Raw genomic sequence first — 22,906 nt, 5'->3', positions numbered from 1 at the left:
GTTGTGGAAGTCAGAGTTGTTGCCACCCAGCTTGCCCATGTTTTGGTCGAGGAGGTCCTCGAACAATGGGGGCAAGAGCGAGGACTCTTATTCCTTGATGTCCGTCCAGCTCGTGGTGGACGGGGGGTTGGCATGTTTAGTGCCCTGTAACGTGTTAGCCCGAGTTACACAAACATCAGCTGCCTTGTTAACTTAAACCAGGAACTGCTGGAACAGCTTACTTTGACATGATTGCTGTTCCACAGTGCGTAACTATAAGTGCACTTCTTTCGAAGCACAATCCAGACTGGAACTAGAAAACTGCATTCGGCAATGTACTCTTCTACAGGACGCCTGAGAACTGTTAAGCAGCTAACCAAGTTAGTCTGGATGTGCTGAGGAAGCTCAAAGTAAGAAGAAAGGGAGAATGAGTAAGGAGGGCCGGCTGTGTTACAAAGAGGGGGTGGCGGCCTGATCATGGCCCGACAGGGCTGTCATAGACAGACTCGGTGTCACTGGAGCTTCTGTAGTTGGTCGCACCAATGTGATTCCCATAGTGAAACAGAGCGAAGTTATAAAAAAGGACTTATTTTTACAGACAAGATTAATTGTACTTTATTAGACCTTTCAAGTGTTCAGGTGACGTGTTTATATAAGGTCCCCAAGGTTTGCTGAACCAAAAAAATAAAAATTACGAGCAACATTAGCATGTTGTACTGCAGCTTGATGTTATGTCATATTTGAGCAGAAAAACTGAATATCATGCTATAAATAAAAGTAGCGGATGCTTGTAGCAACACACAGAGGAGTAATATCTTATGAAAAACACTTCATATTATATGATATTTTTTAATTCAAATTTGAAAGCTTCATTTGTTAAAATGATTTGCTGTTGTATTGAAAAACATATATAACATATATATAAAATAGATGAATAATATAGATAGAATAAATATATAAAAAAATAGATGGTGCTGCGCTGTATGCAAGCATTGTCCATGTGAGAAGTTCATGGGCTACAGTGTTGCCAGCTAAGACAAACAGGAACTGAAAAACACATGATGAATATGTTTTAAAACAATGTTTGTGGCATTCTGGTTACATGGTACTTAACAGTGTGGATATACTGACGTCATGCATGCCCACATGTAGCCCACAAAGCAGGCACCATCTCAATGCTAGCAAAAGCAGTTTACTCTGTGATGCGCATAAATCTCATCCCAGTGCGCTCCTGGGAAATGATGTGGAACAAGATCTTCAGGACATGAACACAAGAAGGTCGCATTAGCGTGACAGTGATGTTTGCCATTGCAACTGCAATCTGTCAAATCTTTCAAACCCAGGTAGCTGCATGTTTTAGAGGCTGGCAAAAGACTCGGGCACTGGATACCCTACAGAAGACTCTGTGCTTCTACTGTAAATATGGAGGGATTTGTAGACTTTGTATATATTGTTTAACCCAGTCATTTGAGCACAGTACAACATCATTAGCTTATGTTCAACACTTACATCAAATTGTTCATTATGTTTATGTGTTCAGTTCAACTTCATGGTGTCTGCTGATAAATGTTCTGCGGTTCTCAGCAGTATTCTTGCCAGCCATATGTGGTACATTTATTCCCCCCCATTTCTTTGTGAGGGCTTCAAAGCAAACTCAAATGAAACTGCAGTCCAGAAAGTGTAATAAAGCTCCACTTGCAAGGATGAATATTGCCTTTATATATCCACCACAATGTTTTGCTCTCTCATTCCACTTTCACGCTAGCTGCTGCTGAAATCAATCTGAGGCTGTGAAAATACATAGAGTGGAATTGGGAAGCAGCAGGCCACATTGTATGTGTTGCTAAGCATGAAAAATATTTTCCAGGACTTTGTTGAAACCAACTCAATTCAAGCATGTACAGATAGGTGGTGGACTATTAATCAGTTTTGTGTGATCAGATTAGACCTGCTTCTGGTGCCGTTGTGCTTCTGGTGAACTGTATCATGCTTCCCAAAAAAAGAGTGAAGATTATGTATCCTTGTACTTATACGGTTTAATGCAAAGGCTGCATTTTCTTCAAAAATGCATTAAATTGGGGGCAGATATGTTTTCACGCTGGCTTAGATTAGCCAGGAGTTTCTGTTTTTCTGTGTGTGTGTGTGTAGGTTGTGGGTACACCACAATGGTGTGGCATGTGAGGACAGTGAAAGATGTCGGTCATTAGAGAGAGCTCAGATTTGGCACCCACTACGTGGGGCAATGGTGCATACCTAACAGACGCAGTGCACCCTGGGACAAACTCCTGAGCATCTCTACCAGCTACGCCACAAGGCCTTATGTGTGTGTTTGTGTACAGCTGTTCTTCTCAGTAGCCTCCAGGCAGCTTTTAAACACTGTGTGAATGCAGCACACAGTCAGGAGGTGCTGCTGGATTGCTTGTGTTGAAGTAGCCATATGTAAAAGTAACACAAGACAACTTTCTGTGCATTTTATAGATGTCGAATCACTTAAAACAATATTAATCATCTCTACTTCTAAAGTGCTCATTTAAGGTACAATTCAAAGTTTTAAAAAGAAAATTCTAACAAAAATTCAGGACAAAAAATTTGGGGGCCTGCGTTTGATGTGGTAGACTAAACAAAACAACAACAACAAAAATGAATATATTCTGTAAGTAATATTTTTTTACAGCAAAGCAATGTGTTTGTTGTCAAAACAAATGTACAGTCAGGTCTAGAAATATTTGCATGTTGGCTTCTTTGTGTCTGTCTTGCAACACAAACATTGCAACATAGACACTCATCATATATCCAAGAGGTTTACAAAAAGTTTAAACAAAAATAACACGTTATTCATTTGGTCCTTTTCATTGCATTCATCTATTATCCTTCCATTTCCCCTTTTCTTATACTCAGGACACTGGGAAAGCACAACAAACCTGAAACAATGAACATATTGTAGTTCACTTAATTATTCCTTCATCTCATTTTTAGTTATAACTAAAACATCTCCAGCAACCAATTTGGAATGAATAATAATAATTGCATTAATAATAATAGTGCAATAGTGCAGTTTATGCCTGTTGTCCCCGCTGTGTAAAGTCTGTCTGTCTAAAAACAGACTTACAGGAGTATCTGTTTAGACATAACAGAACATTTATAGCTACAAAATACCAGAATTTGAAACATTGTAATGAAGCCCAACGCACAACAGCCTTCAGTTCTAGTTTATTAGTTACAGCGTGTTACTGTGTGTCTATCTCCTCTTTAATGGCCTAAGATATGACGATCTTTACTTTCTAACCCCCCAAAATAATAAAAATCTCCAGTTGGTTTGCCACTGCATTTTCAGCTTCTTACTGGGTGCTGTGCCATGTGCTGAAAGTTGAGGAGCCAAACAGCCGCTGTGCACGATGAAACTGTTTCCAGCTGCTTATCTGCTTCCTTTTAGGCCCTGCTCTCTTCTCACTATATGACTGAGTGGTCTGTCAAGGCTGTGGTTGCATGCATGTGTTTTCACATTCCTCCCCATTCGTTCAAAGTGTATTGATCGAATTTTGAGACATGTCCATGTAATGATTAATTCTCCATTCGCCTCCACTGATAGATTGGGTTACGGCAAGCGGGGCAGCAGGGAAGGTGCGGTAGCCAGCCAAGAGGAGTTTATGATCCATGCCTTTTTAAAAGATCTTTAAAAAGATCTCTTTCACTAATGTGTGTTTGATTGGAATTTACAGTTTACCTACATTATCTGTGTAAGTGTGTGTGTGTTTTACAATCTCTGGCGAGTGTCTCTGTGCCACCAGACACAGGACTCAGACCAACATGCTTTTGAGGCAAGGAGGACAAGCGTGAAATTAATTGTTCCACTTCATCTCCGGCCAGCGCTCTTCTTTTGAGGGAACAATTTGTCGGCTGGCATACAAGGGAGAATATAAGAGGAGGGGGGCACAGCAATGGCTTGGCGTTTCCTGAGAGATCCTGTGATCCAGCAGTGATTTCCTGCTGTGGATTTCGGCTGGCGCCTCTGTCCCCTGCTTAAGTATACAGAGTGTTTCACAGGGAGCAGAATGCAACATCCGTCAAGCTGCAATTGTTTCAAACAGTTTCTCAACCCCTCTCTCTTCTTCTCCCATTTCTTCAGACAGACACACTCAATAGTGCCTCAGCGACATGATGGCAACAAACAGAATTAGCCACAACTACGTGACAGCCTGAGGTCCTTCCACTTCTCTTTTCCCTCTCCTCACCTCATCTCTACTCGTGTTCTCACCTCCTGTCTCCTCCTCTTCCCTGAGCCATGTTCACTGTAATTACAAACATGGCTTTGGGGAATCTGTGGCCCTTTATGTTAAATGATGACAGTGCGAGACGTCTGTTCTGGTGAAAATATTTTAGGAGAAAACATGCTCGTACTTTCCCATTAAAGAACACACGCAACCACCTGAAAGCACAAACATGCCCAAAGTGCACTCCATCCTAAGGACAATCAATTCCCAATTGCATTTCTCTGTCCTGGGATTTAATTTAACAATTTACCAAGGTCTACGTCCAGCAGGTTATTAAATCGCCTGCGTTTCGAAATGTCCAAAAAGCAATGCAAATGTTTCATATCAGAGTTAAAATGTTATTTTTTGAGGGATGACGTTGATATATTGGTAAATCCAGTCATGCTCCAAAACACCAAAAACTCTTACATATAAAATATTTTTCAAGCATGGAGTGTATAAAGAGTTCATTATGCAGACACAGCGGTGTGTCCGCTCTTATAGACAGTATTATATATTCTACTTTTAGCCACGCAGCAATGTACTATTAAATATTAAGAGGAAAAAGGGTCCAGGCTAGTGAACGTGAACGTCAGTGCTGCATGTTTTGAAATGCTTTCGAAAATGCATTTACCAATAAGAAAGGAAAAGTGGTTGTTAGACCTCAAGGATGCACACATTGAGTTTTGCTGACTAACAGTGAATTTGAAAACAGTTTGTTTACAAGAAAACTCCAAAAAGCCCCAAAGATTAAGTTGCATTTTGCTGTACTAGCTGGTCTGGGTGGCTCTCACTAGCAAAATACACGAGAAGATTTGGGGCGTTTTTCTGCACAACCCGAATGGAGGCTGTTACCTGTTGATTTTGACATCTACTGCTGTGTATTGAATGTTGTTACCAAGTCTTTAAGGATGACAGAATGAAAGAAACAACAGGACGCGTGTTTAAAATGATAGTAATGGTGCCCTGAGCTTCGTCTACCCTTTTTCAAACATCTACACAGTTTTTTTGTTTGTTGTTTTAACCCCAGTTTTCTTCTTTTTGCTCGTTTTAGTGGTTTAGTACATTCACTAGACTGCAAATTGGACTCGCTGGTCTCGTTGTCCTTCACACACAGAGACACACACACACATGCTCAAACACACGTATTCACGAGCTTCTCTGAGTCTCTTTTGTTCATCAAACCAGACTCATCCACTTGTAGTGAGACAAGCATGCAGAGGCTAACAAAACACACAAGGATGCTTTTTATGAATGAAAACAAAATCAAATAATGCGTGGCCAAATATAGACTTGTAATTCAGGGTAGTCTACTTGCCTTTTTAACACATGCTTCCAAATTCTTCTTTCTTTTTCTCATATGAATTTTTCTAGCTTTGTTAAAAGAACATCATTATCTTGTTTAGTGTTTTGGGGCCCTGACGTGAGTCATAACGTTAACATACAATCAGTAATCAGTAAAAATCACATGTTCTTGCTAAAGTTTTGTTCATATATTCATGTCTGTCCACAGATGTTTTGAGTGCAAGCATTCATTTTGTGCACGTCTGTGTGTGTGTGTGTGTGTAACAAAGGGGGGGCACCCAAACAGCTGTGAGATTATGAGTGAGTTGGCCAAGTTGAAGTGTGCTCTGGTGACGCGTAAAATGAGCTGGGATTTGGGGGATTGGGGTTCAGTATTACTGTGGAATGAAGTTTTCCCCCTCATTAATCACTTCACACTTTACCACAATGAAATGGCAATCATAGATACAAACACGTCCAGTATTATGTCTGCAGTCTTTAAATGATGACCTCCAAGCAGACAGAAGCATTGTTAGTGTGACAGCCGCCCTTTCACATTTCATTCATCAAGTTCTCTTCGTATGTAGTTGTTTGTGTCTACATGCAGGTTTGCTCGTCTATTTCTTAGGCTACAGTGCAGCCTTGATGTAGCAGAGTTTCGTACTAAACCTTTAGGTACTTTGTTGTGTGTCTGTTGAAGAGACATAAAAGCAAAGCTGGGTGTGCAGAACAATGAGGTGTAACTGTGAGTGGTAGGACAACAATAAAGATTGAAAAATAGAGTAATGATTGTATGAAAAATCTGTGTTGATTGCAAAAGGTTTGACATAACAACATTGATTTCACTGTTTTATTACATGTGCTCTTGGGATTGTAAATAAGGTCACTATCTTTATTCACACATGCACTTTATTCTTTCCAGAAGCCTTGAAAACAGAAAACTTTGTGCTCAAAGCAAGTCACACCATAGTATGCAATTATCACTAGCTGATGTGCATCAATCCTAGTGGACACGAGCAGGTCCTCCAGCATTAACTTGTTGTGTTAGAACATAATGTGTTTTCAGATAACTTAATTTAATTCCAGTAATGCTGGGGGACATAGTAGCAGCCCTGTAGTTTAAAGGCCTTTTTTCTGTTGACCGTGGCTCAGGGGGAAGCGCATCTGTAACCGGAAGGTCGCTGGTTTGATCCCCGTACTCTCTGTCCTGGTCGTTGTGTCCTTGGGCAAGACGCTTCACCTGCTGCCTACTGGTGTTGGCCAGAGGGGCCGATGGCGCGATATGGCAGCTTCTGTCAGTCTGCCCCAGGGCAGCTGTGGCTACAACTGTAGCTGCCTCCACCAGTGTGTGAATGTGAGAGTGAATGAATAGTGGAATTGTAAAGCGCTTTGGGTTCCTTGAAAAGCGCTATATAAATCCAATCCATTATTATTGAAGACATTACACTGAGCAAATACTCACCAACCCTGACTCCTCAGTTGTCTTTTCATTCATTGAACTGCTATCCTGCTTTAACTGATTTATTTCTGTTCTCCTGGGAAATGGTATTTCTGGATGTATGTCAGTTGGCTTCCTGCAATAATGATGTGATGTGAAGAGGATGGCTTCAGGCTAATTGGGCCCAGTCTGCTCTGGCCCAGCCTACTGAACATAGTGCTGCAAACTGCCTGTGGTAAGCTGAACCCTGTTAGATTCTCACTGACCACACTAACATGATCATAAACGCTTTAGTTCAGGCCGTGGGCTCTCTGCGTCTGCCCTACACCTCGATGAAGTGTGTATTATCTGTCACTTCTGGCCATTTTCATTGTTGTGGGTTTAGTGGAGCTGTAGATGAAAGTATATGACTGTTAATGGAAAAGTCTTAGGATATGTATTTTTATTTCAGAGAGGAAGTAGGTGCAAAAGAAAGGAAAAGCAGGAGATGCTCAACGTGTAGGAAAAAGAAGAATCTGTAGGAGAGGCACTAAAGCGAAAGGGAGGAAACTGGCAAAGAAACTTGTCAAGCCAGTTCAGGTGTGAGCTGCCACTGACCTGTCAGCTTTAACAGCCCACCAGAGTCTGCCAGGAATCAGGATTGGCTTAAAACCTTGAAGCTCTGTCCCTCAGCCATACTGCAGTTGTCAGTCAGCCAGTGGGATTATTGCTCTGATTTTCATACGGTTTTGGTCGCTGTGATTTGGATTCTGAGTCATCAGCCAGTCACTTTGATTGGACACAGACTGTGTTATTTGAGGCTACAATTAATTAGCTGTGCTGTTGAGTTAGCGACTAATGTTTGCGTTAGGAAATGCAAAATGTGGCTGTTGTAATTGTCAGGTAATTGTTAGTCCTGAAAAAAAGTCTAAACAGACATTAAAATGATGTAATTTGGTACGCCTTCGTTGCTTTGTGGAATTGCTTGCTTCCTTTATTTATGTCCTTTTTGCTTTCTTGCTCTGCCACTGTGGCAGTCAAACAGAAGCTATTTTGGTTAGCTCCACGAGGACATTTCAAGAGAATTTTGAAATTTGAAACTTTCTGGCTGAAGCATGGAAATTAATTTGGCAGTGAAGGCACCGTTTCAGCAGCATTTCAAAGAGTCGCAGACTATTCAGTGTGACGGTGAACAGAGTGTTGATGCTATGAAATGGAGATTAAGATGAAACACTGGCTGCTTCCCTTTATGAGCCTGATACATCCCAGAATTCTTGCTATCAGTAGCCCTTCATTGTTCTTGTTCTGCTTTGCTCAGCCCATCTTAAAATCTCTCTCCTTCCTTGCTAGTAATAGTAGAACCTTTTCTTTGGAACAGGAGAGTTGCCTGCTCAAGTCAGACACTCAGATCCTGAAAAAGTACCTTCATGAATTTGACCCTCTTCTAATTTTTTTTTTCACTATCACTGCTACCATTAATCAGGATGTTTTTCCAGCTGATTAAAATAATATAGACTTGTGTAATATATGTAACATAGACTTCCTCTTTGCACTCCTTGTGCCAAGTTGCTCGTAATGAGGAATGTAGGAAATTAGTGGATTTGTACTTAATGTATAATGTATAATCTGCACAAGTCACTATGTCCTCTATTTAGTTATTTTAACCTAGTGTAGGGCTGTGCGATATGACCAGAATCTCATATCCCGATATAAAACCTCTATCGTCCCGATAACGATATAAATCACAAAAATGTAACATTTTCTGTAAATTCTGTGAATCTCGGGCAGCTCGACTTGCGTGAAGTGTTTCCAGCTGGGCGTCGTGTAGCTGGAGTCGATACATTTTTACACATAAGTTGTGACGGCCGCCGTTTTCTTTGTGAGTATTCATTACACGGCGTGCTGCGGGGAAAAGCCTGCTCTAACGTTTGAGTCTAAGGTTTATTTTTTAGCACCTGGCGGCTCTTTTTTTGCTTCTCATCCGTAAACACTCTGCATCTTTCACGCGATTCAGTTTATTTTGAAAAGTCTCAACAGGATCTTGAGCTTTATTGTGAAAGGTTTATGTGGAACATAAACAAGCGGACACGCGATGCTGTTACTGTCGTTGTTGCTAACGACAACGCATAAAAACAGGCGCTTGTCCGTCCGTAGTGTGGTTCTATTAAATATAAGAGAAAGACAGAACTTTAAGAAATGAATAATAACTACAGTGACCATCAGAACCATGAAAAAATATTGCCGTAAACAGTTTATTTTGTGACACCACGAAACAAACGACAGCGTAAAATGAAACGATAGATGTTTTTATGTCTTCATCAGATATATATCGTTATATGAACAGCCCTAACCTAGTGTATGCTATCTGTGTCCACTTGCAACAAATAGCATTTCACCCTCCCACAAATGTTTGCTTAAGTATTACCTTTCTGTGATTTTTCTGCTCTTCCATCATCCTATTTCTATACTTGTTAACTTCAACCTTAAATATCTTGCTGCCATCTCTTTATTTCCTTGTTACTCTCGACCTCTCTGGCTATTTCCCTTAATCTGATCTGCCCTTTTGTCCAAAGCCACCTTGTGGAAGCATGTCTGGCCTTTCCCTTCCCCTCACCGGTAATAACCAGTATTGTTAACACTTTCAAAGGGAATGCCCTCAAATGCTCTGTGGCCTACCATCACAGGCTTCCAGCAGGTTTGTATCCTTGCTGGCCACACACCTCCATAAGTCTGGAACTCTCTCTTCTCAGCCTCATCCATGTGCTCTCTGAGATCTTGCATTGTTAACATGGGGATTATGCCTGGTCCAGGCCATGGTGAAATTGTCTTTGCCTCGAACTTTAGTTTCTTGCCCAGGTTAATGTCTAGATGCCAACGATGGCAGAAGTAGAGCCAGCATTAGCTTTAGGTTCTATGCTGGGCTTCCTTCTACCTTGAATATTGTGGTAGGTTTTGATTTGGCCCTTTGAAGTGATTCTGACAGAGCTTAAATCTCAGCAATTTCGCTGTCACTTGATCACGACGCCAGTGATAGCACCCACGTGCAGAGGGTTTTGGGTAACTAATGCAGATGTGTTCCAAGGATCCCGTTTCACAGGAACAAGTGCATGTGGGTGTGAAGGTTTTTTGGACATATCATAGATAACGCTGACTCTGAGGAAAAGTTCAACCTGTGCACTTTTCCCTGCCAGTTCATACGCTTTTTTGTTCCATCCCCAGTTTTTATTATCTCACATCAGCCCACACTTCCTCCTGAAAATTATGTTGATGCCCTTTATGTTCACGACCATGGTTGCTAGGATGTCACCCACTATGTTGCCACAGGCCCCACAAGATGCTCTGGGATAAGCCACACCTATAAGCTATCCGGCAATTTTGTTTTGTTTTTCCATTTTGTTGAAGCAAATAAATCTGAAGCTGCGATCACAGATCTTTGTGAGTCTTATGACCGACCACCCTAGACACCATGATTTCGTTTTTCAAAAGACCATTGCCCATTTGAAGAAGCATCCATCTGCAGCCTGGGAGAAAGTGTAGTGACAATCAGATCACCCATTAATGCTCCTACTGGGAAATGTCACGCTGGAGTCTTGGTCACAGGCCCTGTGTATTCTGTCTCTGTATACCTTACAACCAGGTACTTGGGAAAAGAAAAAGAATAACTGTGCAGTGTTTTATAATACCTGGTACAACTCACAGGCTGACTTCAATCTTATTTGGCAGACCCACCAGTGACTGTAACACTCAACAGCCATTCCCAAAGTCAAGAGTGCTGCAGCCCCATTGTGTCCACGCAACCTAAAATCTTCACTTGTTGTTTGCCACCCAGTCATATCCAAAGTGTTAGCGGGTGAACCACCTGCCACTGGAGACAAACTTCAATATCAGAGCTGTACATTTAGAGTAATGAGTAGTAACACAAACTAACCACCTCCTATTAACTGTTCAAATTCACTTTTTACATAAATAAATGAAATGATATACATATGTAACTTAACATACCTGTGAGTAATTTTAAAATTCAGTTTCTATTATTATTGTGGCCCACACGCAGTACCTTTGTGATCCATCAGGGGGTCCCTGCCCACATTTTGGGAATCACTGCTCTAGCATGGTTCTTGATGTTGCTGGTGACACGAGGTCGATGTAACTAATAGCTTTGTTTGATGTGGATGTATGCCTTAAAATGTTTCGCCACAACACAGTCAGGTAGAGTTATGCGAGTACCTTGTTGTGTTGCAAACATGTAGGTACTGCAGGAATGTCCCCAAGAATGTATCAGTATTCCTCCTCTTTAGGAGCTCAGAACTGACTGACCTTCTTGGAATTATCTTCCGAGACCCCGCAAATTTAAAAATCCTACGTTGCTTTGTTCTCAAGTTATCGCATTCAAAAGATTTTCGGAAAACTTGACCTCTGACCTTTGTTGAGGTCACTGAGATTTGAACTAGCCCAAGACTTTTAGTAGATACACCTATGGTATCAACGTGAAGCTCCTACATTGCCTGCTTCTCGAGTTTTTGCCTTCACAAACTTCACCTGGTTAGCAGGGTGTTGACAATATCCCGTCATCCTTTTATGGCCGAGGGGTAAAAGCTGCAAGCGCAATGTTTCTGTTAGCTATATGCCACTTGATGCAGATGTAAGGGACTATTTTGCAAGAACTGGAAGATTCTGCTATTCATGGCCATCATCCAATCTCTTTTTGGGGTTCAGTAGCTAGGCCAGTGTTCCAGGTCAAAGAATAGGTGCACTGCATTGTATCTACAGTTTATACACAATAAAATAACTTGTCTTAAGTCTTGTTCTCTGAAATCACATCATCACATTTTGGCTAATTCCTCGACTTTACACCCTCGACTACAAAGAAATTCACCATTTTTGAAAGTTTTGGTATGAAACAAGTGTTGCCCTCTGTTTTGAAGTTGCAGTTTTTCAGATGATTGCTTAAATCCAAAAGCTGCTGCTTCAATGAGTGATGCTGTCTTCATTCCTCTCCTCCTACCATGATCTCTCTTTCCCTCACTATGCTTCTCATGTGTGGTTGCTGTACAGGAGTAGCTAAAGCATGCATCTAAGCAGGTTGGCATAACATTAGAGAGGGCATGCTATTTGATATGGCGGTAATCTTCTGTTAAATCCCCCAAGAGTGAAACACAGCCGCCTGCAGCTTTGCACAGATTTCAAAAATGGCTCTTTTTTTTCCTCCTTTTTCTCTGTACAGATATACACCCTAACTTAGATCAGCTCTGCATATGTGTATGTGACATGTATGGGTGTGGAATTACTGAGACTTAATGTCACTGTCCCCAGTTAAGGCGCTGGTTAAGCTAAGCATCCTAATATAGGTTTATAGCAGAATGACGTGATTTTGTGAAGTGCAGATACTGAGTGCAGTGCTGTGTTCATCAGCACTTAATGTGTGGTCGTTCAAATTTGAAGTTGGCAAACTATTGCTTCAAACTATTACTTGGTACCTAGTCCTCCGTCGTATATTATAACTGTTTCTGTCTGTGTAATTTTACCCTTGCTCCTCCTGGCAACAGAGACCCTCCTTCATATATATATATATATATATACACAATACCCAGAGTAATTTTGACTTGTGCACTTATATATGTATTTTAGCCTTTTAACCGCGAGCATATAGTACTGTTTAGTCAAGTCTTAAGTCACCCTTCTTTATAGTTGGATTCCAAGAAGCCAGACTTTCTTGCAATTTAAAGTGGTCTTGAGAAGTTGTTCTGCAGGCTTTTTAAAGGTCTTTCAATTTCAGTATAATTATTGTACCTAACCATTTTCATTCTTTAGCTGAATCTTTGAAAAAAAGCTATAAATAATACATGAAAAAACACATGACAGGCATAAAATAGTATTTTTGCACCATGTGTGTCCTTAAAAAATTGAGTAAACTTAACAAGTGGAGGATTACTGAAGTGGCAGGCCTAAACAAACTATCCCCATCAGATGAACAGTATCTGACAGTCATGTCCTTAAGAAATAGGAAGAAATGCTGCATAAAGCTGACAGGACCTAAGAGATGCATTTGGCCCTTCGATTGATCTATTTACTGATTCCTAAAGCCTCATCAGAAATAGTCTTAATTCAAGGATGGCTATTAAGAAATCATTGACAGGGAAGGGAAACGAGTAGAAACAGGCGGGGGCCAAATTGCACGAGAACTGAAACGGCCTTGAAATGAGTGGCAAAGGTCTTATGGAGTGATGAATCCAACTTTCACATTCCTGGTTCAAATTATCATCACTATGTTCATGAGGAGGTCAGGAGAGAGTATCTACAGCCATCTCTAAAACACAGTGGGGGGTCTGTCTGTTTGGGGCTGCATTTTAGCCAGTGATGTTGGGGATCTTATCTAAATTACCAAGATATAAAAGCGCACACTGGAACACTGTCAGCTGTGGACTGGCCTCCTCAGAGCCCCAATCTCAACATTATTGAAGCAGTGTGGGATCATCATGATGGGGAACAGAACGAAAGAGCAAACATCTAACGAGAAGCTTTTAATGTCCTTCAAGAAGCCTGGAAAACTGACCCGAAGAAACTGACCTAAAAAAGAAATCTTGTCTAAGAGATTGATAGGTTCATCTAGCAGAAACTTATTGCTGGAACGCCAAGACAATTCTACTACAACAGCAAAAGCATCAGACACCAGGCTGAACTCTTTGGGTAGTCTCGTGCACGAGGGAGAGAACCGTGACGAGCGCCGTTCCTGCCGCTCGAACCCCGGTCGCTCTCAGCTAGCCCCCTCGCCGTCTGTGTAATTGTGCAGGTGTGTGTGTGTGTGTGTGTGGGGGGGTCAAGATGTGACCCCATGAACGACTCCCCTAAATCTGCTGGGCCTGGAAGTCCAGCAGTTCATCTAAACAAAAGGCACTTAAACAGACATGGATGTGTTTACCATACTGTAAAAGAAGGTACGACCTCTCTCGTGACCTTAGGATGAGTGTGTATGCCAGAGTGCTCTGGGAGGCACACGGAGTCTTTGCAGACTGTTAAGGATCTCACACCCTATCACTACACAATCGATTATACACCTCTAAGAATATATGGTTATATATTTCTAACATGACAATCCAACAATATAAACCCAACAGAGATTTCAGGCTGTGTTGAAGAGTAAAGGTGTTCAAATAAAATGTTGACTTTAAAGTAGGGCTGTGCGATATGACCAAAATCTCATATCCCGATATTAGAATTCTATCGTCCGATAACGATATAAATCACAAAAATGTAACATTTTCTGTAAATTCTGTGAATCTCGGGCAGCTCGACTTGCGTGAAGTGTTTCCAGCTGCGCGTCATGTAGCTCGAGTCGAGTGTTTTAACCGATGCATGAAACGATACATTTTTAGACATAAGTTGTAACGGCAGTGACCATCAAAACCATGAAAAAATATTGCTGTAAACAGTTTATTTTGCAACACCACTGAAACAAACGATAGCGTAAAATGAAACGATAGACATTTTTATATCGTCATCCGATATATATCGTTATATGAACAGCCCTACTTTAAAGCTTATTAGTATTGTGCAAGCTCTGTTTTTGCCTTTTATATTATATGTCCATGTATATTTGTACATTTCAATCAATCACTGTACCTAATTCCCATTTCTTAGCAAAATACAGGGAGTGCAGAATTATTAGGCAAATGAGTATTTTGTCCACATCATCCTCTTCATGCATGTTGTCTTACTCCAAGCTGTATAGGCTCGAAAGCCTACTACCAATTAAGCATATTAGGTGATGTGCATCTCTGTAATGAGAAGGGGTGTGGTCTAATGACATCAACACCCCATATCAGGTGTGCATAATTATTAGGCAACGTCCTTTCCTTTGGCAAAATGGGTCAAAAGAAGGACTTGACAGGCTCAGAAAAGTCAAAAACAGTGAGATATCTTGCAGAGGGATGCAGCAGTCTCAAAATTGCAAAGCTTCTGAAGCGTGATCATCGAACAATCAAGCGTTTCATTCAAAATAGTCAACAGGGTCGCAAGAAGCGTGTGGAAAAACCAAGGCACAAAATAACTGCCCATGAACTGAGAAAAGTCAAGCGTGCAGCTGCAGATGCCACTTGCCACCAGTTTGGCCATATTTCAGAGCTGCAACATCACTGGAGTGCCCAAAAGCACAAGGTGTGCAATACTCAGAGACATGGCCAAGGTAAGAAAGGCTGAAAGACGACCACCACTGAACAAGACACACAAGCTGAAACGTCAAGACTGGGCCAAGAAATATCTCACGACTGGTTTTTCTAAGGTTTTATGGACTGATGAAATGAGAGTGAGTCTTGATGGGCCAGATGGATGGGCCCGTGGCTGGATTGGTAAAGGGCAGAGAGCTCCAGTCCCACTCAGACGCCAGCAAGGTGGAGGTGGAGTACTGGTTTGGGCTGGTATCATCAAAGATGAGCTTGTGGGGCCTTTTCGGGTTGAGGATGGAGTCAAGCTCAACTCCCAGTCCTACTGCCAGTTTCTGGAAGACACCTTCTTCAAGCAGTGGTACAGGAAGAAGTCTGCATCCTTCAAGAAAAACATGATTTTCATGCAGGACAATGCTCCATCACACGCGTCCAAGTACTCCACAGCGTGGCTGGCAAGAAAGGGTATAAAAGAAGAAAAACTAATGACATGGCCACCTTGTTCACCTGATCTGAACCCCATTGAGAACCTGTGGTCCATCATCAAATGTGAGATTTACAAGGAGGGAAAACAGTACACCTCTCTGAACAGTGTCTGGGAGGCTGTGGTTGCTGCTGCACGCAATGTTGATGGTGAACAGATCAAAACACTGACAGAATCCATGGATGGCAGGCTTTTGAGTGTCCTTGCAAAGAAAGGTGGCTATATTGGTCGCTGATTTGTTTTTGTTTTGTTTTTGAATGTCAGAAATGTATATTTGTGAATGTGGAGATGTTATATTGGTTTCACTGGTAAAAATAAATAATTGAAATGGGTATATATTTGTTTTTTGTTAAGTTGCCTAATAATTATGCACAGTAATAGTCACCTGCACACACAGATATCCCCCTAAAATAGCTAAAACTAAAAACTACTTCCACAAACATTCAGCTTTGATATTAATGAGTTTTTTGGGTTCATTGAGAACATGGTTGTTGTTCAATAATAACATTATTCCTCAAAAATACAACTTGCCTAATAATTCTGCACTCCCTGTATAAAAAAATGTAAGATTGCTTAAGACTTTGTGTGTTTGTACTGTACATATAAAAATATACATTCTTCTTGTTAATGCTTTCAATACTCATAATGTATCATTGGAAGACTTTAAAGCCATTACAACCTAAAAGATTGTGGGATTATCTTACTTTCCTTACCCTTGGTAAGGTTTCAGCAAAACAGTGTTAAGTATCATAGATATACATGAGTTCATATAGTGTCGCATGTTACGCATATCCCTGAATATTTTGTTCAGAATCTGCTGACAGGATTTAGTGGAATGAAAGCGTTTTTGTGTTGCGGTCACTGTAGACTCAGAACATGATTTTGTGAGCTAATGTCAGAAACACAAGAACATTGCATGATTGTGTGTTTTTTTTCCTGTCAGAAACACAAGAACATTGCATGATTGTGTGTTTTTTTCCTGTCAGAAACACAAGAACATTGCATGATTGTGTGTTTTTTTTCCTGTCAGAAACACAAGAACATTGCATGATTGTGTGTTTTTTTTCCTGTCAGAAATACAAGGAGTTTGAGCGGGCAGTACGGGTGGAAGAGATCGATGGTCTGCGGCTGGTTAAGAGGCTGGCAGAGAACATGGAGGAGATGTTTCACAAGAAAGCTCAGGCGATGACGGTATGTTTCCCTACGTTAATTTTCATCCATCACACAAACAACTTGAATAAACCCCCAAATTATCTCAACAAATAACAATGATGTCAAAACTGCAAAGAGAGAGAGACTTTTTAGCTCTATATGTTCAAGTCTTTGTGATATGATATGTGAAGGAGTGACTATCCAAGAATAGGTGATAGCAAAAGGCAGACTAGACAGACTTCAGCCCCCTGAGATACAGGCACTGAGTGCAAGAATAATCAGCCTTGCCCACTGCCCCTTCACAAGTCCTCTGACTTTAACCTCCATCTGATCTATATATGTATATGATATATATGCATCCACACATGAAGATGTTTTTGTATTGCTGGTTCTTGTGCAAAATCATGCTTTTATATCATTTGTAGTTTGACACTGTAAGTATCTATTTTTAAGTAAACATGGCCGTATATTGTTGGTGCATTAATCCAACGTCGTTTTCATGTCTGTGGATGTTGTGTGTGTATGTGGATGTTGTGTGTCAGTGCTGTAAGGCGCACTGCACAATGTGGCAGCGTGTCCACAGTGCGCTGCCTCTTTGGCTGGGTCTCTCGCTTCAGGTGACTGATCCTATCAGGACAACATGGTGCTGTTAACAGAAATTGGATTTTTTTCTGAGAATTTGGTCAGAGGATGCACGCCTAAAGGAAGTGAGTGAGTGAGAGGCGTGCAGATAGAATTAAGCCATTTCCACGTCTTATGTATGGTACCGTTTCCTACTTAGGTTGCATAATGGTGCTTGTTTTGCAGTGTTATAATCACCCTTAAAATGTTCAGATTTCCATATGTGGACATAGAAAAGATTATGTATTTCCAACTGCTGTGCGTCATCTGGCATTTCAAAAATATCACTCCTACTCATATACAGCACTTGCTGGCATGAAGGCAAGCTTCTAATTGAATATTTCTACTGTCATTAAATTCTGTAATGAAAAATAAAGGAATGAATCAGTTTTCTAATAATAATGAACATTGTTTTGTATTTCAACCAAATGCCATGCGCTTTCCACATGAAGATTAAGCTTACATAATTGTATTTTATGACCGAGAGATTAGATGTCTGTGTGCTTCCTTGGGATTCTGTAAAATCCACGGAGACATGAGGTTCAGCTAGTTAATGGCTTCTTGAAAGTCCCTGTCTGGATGCTGGATGCCTGACAATTGTGCATCTCAGTAGGCTTTGTGGGAGTTTGTGTGTTTGTATCTGTATGAAGTAAAAGTTGTGGGGATCGATGTGAAGATCACGGGGTGCCCGGTACGTTTTTAGACAGGGAACAAGTTGTTGAGAGGAAGAGAGATAAAAATGTTAGAGAAAATCATTTGAAAGAAGCATTTGCGTGTGGGAAAATAAGGTGTAAATTTAACCTTTGTTAGCCACGATTTCATTTCTCCTCCTTTTGGTCTTGGCCTCGTGATGAATTGTTTGTTTCAGCCATATAATGGACGCATCGATGAGTCCTTTTTTCCTTCTTCTTTCCCATCTTGCTCCATTTTCTCTTTATTACCAGAGCTCTCATCTGTCTGGCCTAGCGTGCACTCCCACAGCTGTCCTTAAGCCATCCCTCTCTCCTTTGTCTGTCTCTCCCTTCTCTGCTCCGCCTCTTCCCACGTCTCTGCTTTTTACTAAAGTATATGTGGCGCTTCAGCGATTCAATTTCCGTGCAGGTGCTCTGCCCTGTCCGTCAACGTGGTTTTATCTCCTCGTCTCCACGTCGATTTCCCCTCTTTATCGCTCACCGCCACCTGCTGAGAGACAACAGCGTCTGTTGCTGTGAAAGCGTGCACCTGTAAAAGCATGTGTATGAGCACTGATTTCATTTGGCTTTAAATGCGCCTTAGAGAGATCTTTTTTCCGGTAATTTTGTTCCTAATTTTCAAAATATTTTTTTTAATTTAGGTATTGAAATATTATTTTAAATGTAACCTAAATTACTCAACATTTTCAAAGCAGGCATCTTGGCGAGTGAAAGTAGGAACCCAGCATGGCTGTCATTACTGCATGATCTTTCTTCTATGGCAGGTGAAACCTTTTACGCAGTAATGTATGTAGAACTGTGTGTTCTTGAATTGCTGTTTTATTGCGTTGGTGTCTATTTTCTTTCTCCTCTCATATCTGCACTGATTTAACAAAACCTGGTGGGAGCAGTTCATTCTTGTAGTTGCTTTGGCAGATTTAATTGCACTAATATACAGAAAACAAAAAGGGCAATCAAACAGTTCTTCGATGTAGACTTTAAAGGACATTATGTACTGCATGTCCGCGTGTCTAGCTTTTGTATGTGCTGTAAATCCACAGACACTTGCGTGGCTTGCATATTAGCCCGCCATTGTTATTTTTAATTGCTGTTACCTTCATCAGTTCCTGTGGAAGTTGGATATTATCATTGTCTCGCAGACCGCAATTCCTCTCCTATTTCTGTCGCTCCAGAAAAAAAGCAATAAAACAAAAAAATGCTCGTCTTCTGACTGAAAATGGTGGCAACAGCAGACGGTTAAAGAAACAGCGAACACGTTGTTATCAAAGTTGAAAGGCGTGGAGCTATTGTAATGCCCCCTTTGAAGTCAAGCATGGCTGTGTTTCATGTGACAAATGCACTTCAAAGCAGAGTGGATGCCTCGCTGCTAGGGCTGTTTCTCCTGTAATGGCATTCGGTCGCTGCTCTGTACCTGCTGATATCATTTACCTGTGGCAACTCTGCCTCTGAAGTCCTCATCCTGATTACTAGTGCAGAGTACAGAACGTTTGCAACATTGTAGGTTAAAAGTAAAAGGCAAACATGGGATTGTAAGTGAAATTTCTCAGCCAGTAAAACCTCCTATGATAGCTAATTTTCTTATTGCTGAAATGTACTTTCATCATATGTCTGCCTAATTATTTGCTTAGCAAATCACAATTTCCTGCTCTCTTGATGGCAAAGAAATATCTGATTAGTCGACTAGTCACGATTACGTCGACTATTAAAATCGTCGACGACTGATTTAATAGTCGACGCGTCGTTTGAAGCTTTGTAAGATCCCAAAAGACGCAGGAATAAGTAGCAGGATTTAAGAGTGTAATAACGGACTGAAACAGAAGATGGCAGCACTGCATGTACAAGGATGCCAGCTGCCGTTAAACCCTGAAGAAGAAGCTGTGTCCGGTATCGTAGCTGTGTCCAAATTCATGAACCGCATCCTCCTGTGGCCGCATTTGTAGGCCGACTACGTTACAGCGACACGACGAAGACGGTCCAAATCCGAAGACTCCGACAAATGCGTCCTTCATTTCCCCAGATTTGAAGGATGGGTCGGGTGTATACTTCGTGGCCCGACCTATCCCAGAATTCATAGCGCAGCCCAGCTCAGTTTCCAACAATGGCGGCAGCTAGTTAGTTTTAATATTACTCTTATTATTCTTTCTGGGTCAGAAAATAAACGTTTGACATATTTTCAGGCGGGAATGTAGCTGTGTAAACCTCAAATATCTGCTCAGTTTATCAAGACACCACATATTTTCACAAGCGCTCCGACGTTTTCGGAGACGTCTGTTACCCACTAGCTCGATAGCTAGCCGGGAGGTCAAGGCTCACTAGAGCCGTGAGAACACCGGACTCCGGGCAGATCGTTTTCAAACCCACCGCCGTCTTTTGCTACTCAGGTTAAACATGATATATAAGTCACTTAGATAACTTACAAATGTTGTTGTTTGGCTTTTTTCAGTGTTTTATTTGTTCCTGAGTAAATCGGTTTGGCTGAGATTAAAGTTATAGTTTTTACACAGCTGCATAAACGTCAAGCAGACAGCTGATTATCAGAAGTGTGAGATGCTGGAGAATTTACTCCGGTGTCCTGTTATAGTTTAGATAGCAAGGAGTTTATTAAACTTCACCGAAACAATCTGCACATTTCATTAAAATTTATAATATAGAGATGCCTGCACATTTCATTAAAATTTAATAAATATAAGAGCAGATGCTGCTGGTGCAATAAGCTGTACGTTTTACGTCCAATGGATGATGATCTGATTGGTCGACTAATCGCAAAAATAATCGGTGACTAGTTGACTATCAAAATAATCGTTTGTGGCAGCACTAATCATCATATGTACTCAAAGTGCAGCTGTAGATTTTGATGATGCACCAATTTCGGGTATTTTTTTTGGATTGATTTATTTATAAAATCCAAAATTTGCCCTTACATTCTCATTTTCGTGTATTGTTGTAAACGTGTTGAAAAGTGTGCTCTGGGTGATGACCTGGTCTAAGCAATAGAATATTGAAAATTACTCACCAAACTAAAACTAAATAAGTTTAAATATTTAAGTGATGATCAGCTGAGTGCTACGTCACAAATGATTGTGAAATTACACCAAATGTTGATTGCCGTTAGAAGAAAAAGTCTTGCAATGCAATCTAAATATGACATGTGTTAAAAAATAAATTCTTGTTAGCATCAAACTCCTAATGAGCATGCTGCTGAAGCCTTCTTCCTGTTTCCTTCTTACTGTAGGATCTGTACGTTGCAATAGAAAGTGCCCTGAGGTGACTGTTGTTGTGAATTTGTACTTAATAATACTGAGTTTAATTGACTGAGTTAAAAACAGTTGAAAGTTCTAACTTTTTTTTGTTTTTACTGTTTTTTAATTATATATGTAGCTTAAATGATCACTACAGTTATCTGCACTTTTGCCGTTGTTACGTTGTTTCATTCACTGTTGATCTTCAGTCTAAGATTATTTTCAATCATGCATTTCTGTTGAGAGTGATCACTGTTAATGACGAGGCATGGCAAGCCAGTGGATGTCCTTCTCCTCCCTGTCACCAAAAAAATCATTAATGGATTTCATGTCTTGAACAATGAAATGAGCGTGCATACAGCGAGCATGGCTAAGGTGAATGCCAAGAAGAAAAGATGAGTCAAAAGTTTGGCCTAAGCAAGAAACTGAAACACGAAACAAAGACCAGGGTGAGGTGGTGCAGGGATCGGGTAACAGGGCTGCACTTTAGATTCCCTTTCAGTCAGCAGAACTGCTGAGCTATTGATTATTGGGACTTGATGTTTCAAAACACGCCGTGTCCCTTCATCTCTGTCATTCCCTCTATTTTTCACTTTTCCTTTTATTTTGTTTCCCTTCTGTCTCTCCATCATGCTCCAGTCGCTTGACTTATAAAAACGGAGAAGAAGTGTCACAGGGCACTTTTTCCATTTTGTTGATTCTGCAATTCTTCCCTGGCTGGTTTGACAAAATTGCTGTCCCTAGTGCTATTGACGGGTCGTCCCAAGCCAAGCTTTCTCACCTGAGCTCAGGACTGTGGCAGAAACAAGACACGAAGGACTCGCAGGCCAAGGCTTAGTTAGCATTTCCTTTTATATCCAAGACAGAGCTATGTATGTGCACGATTTTTAACTGCACTAGCTTAGCGTACTTTATTTGTATATATCACATGGACATATTTATAATTTTATCTATTCGTGCCATTATATTAGAGAAAAATATGTAATTCAAACAGGGCTGATAAATAGATATAATTTTAGGTTCTGATCCTGATATTTAACTTTTATTGGGTAGCAACTCTGCTACTCTATGGACGGATCTCTGCAATAACTTCTAACTTGCAAAGATGGTTACAGGACAAATGGGAAGTTAAGTTGTACTCCGAAGTACAAATGTGTGTTGAAGCAACAGCACACAGGACCTTAGGGAATGCTTTTTATGTGAGTCTATTTAGAGCTGTAGTTGATGCGGTCTTGTTCTTTGTTACCTCTGGAGAACATTCAGATTCAGGCCACTGCCCTCCCTTTTTTGGTGGAGGGAACATCCTGAGGCAAGGCTTAATGTACTGCTTAAAAAAAGTCAGAGACTTCCGTTACCAGTCAATAATGTATGTGACCACCCCATCCATCCTTCCTCCGCTTCTCTGACTGTGGCTCTTAGCATAGCTCAGCTATATATGACAGCCTAACTTTCACAGCTTTAGTGTTGCATTCATAATGGATAGGCATTTGCTAAGGTCAGCGGCTTCATCCGTCAGGAAACCCAGAATACAGCAAGCACGGCGCAAGAACAACAATAAGCCAATCACGCTGACAGTTAAATGAGGGGGATCGTTTCTGAACTTTTGAAAGTGTAAACAAACTGAGTCCT

The 22,906-nt window shown here is 40.9% G+C and overlaps 1 protein-coding gene across 3 annotated transcripts in view; it reads left to right on the top strand.

Moving 5' to 3' along the window:
- The window catches only part of cacna2d3a (calcium channel, voltage-dependent, alpha 2/delta subunit 3a), a 117,278-nt gene that overhangs the window by 13,415 nt on the left and 80,957 nt on the right, over positions 1-22,906 (top strand). For all 3 annotated transcript variants that reach the window (XM_040047584.1, XM_040047582.1, XM_040047583.1), the window contains exon 3: positions 16,648-16,764. In XM_040047584.1, the coding sequence (XP_039903518.1) occupies positions 16,648-16,764 (117 nt within the window). The remainder of the gene's footprint in view (positions 1-16,647; positions 16,765-22,906) is intronic.

The sequence above is a fragment of the Simochromis diagramma genome, unplaced genomic scaffold (assembly GCF_900408965.1).
Source record: "Simochromis diagramma unplaced genomic scaffold, fSimDia1.1 OVJJ01000387.1, whole genome shotgun sequence".
In the NCBI taxonomy this organism is placed as follows: Eukaryota; Metazoa; Chordata; class Actinopteri; order Cichliformes; family Cichlidae; genus Simochromis; species Simochromis diagramma.
Note: the sequence above shows the minus strand (reverse complement) of the source record. Positions and strands in the feature narration are given on the sequence as shown.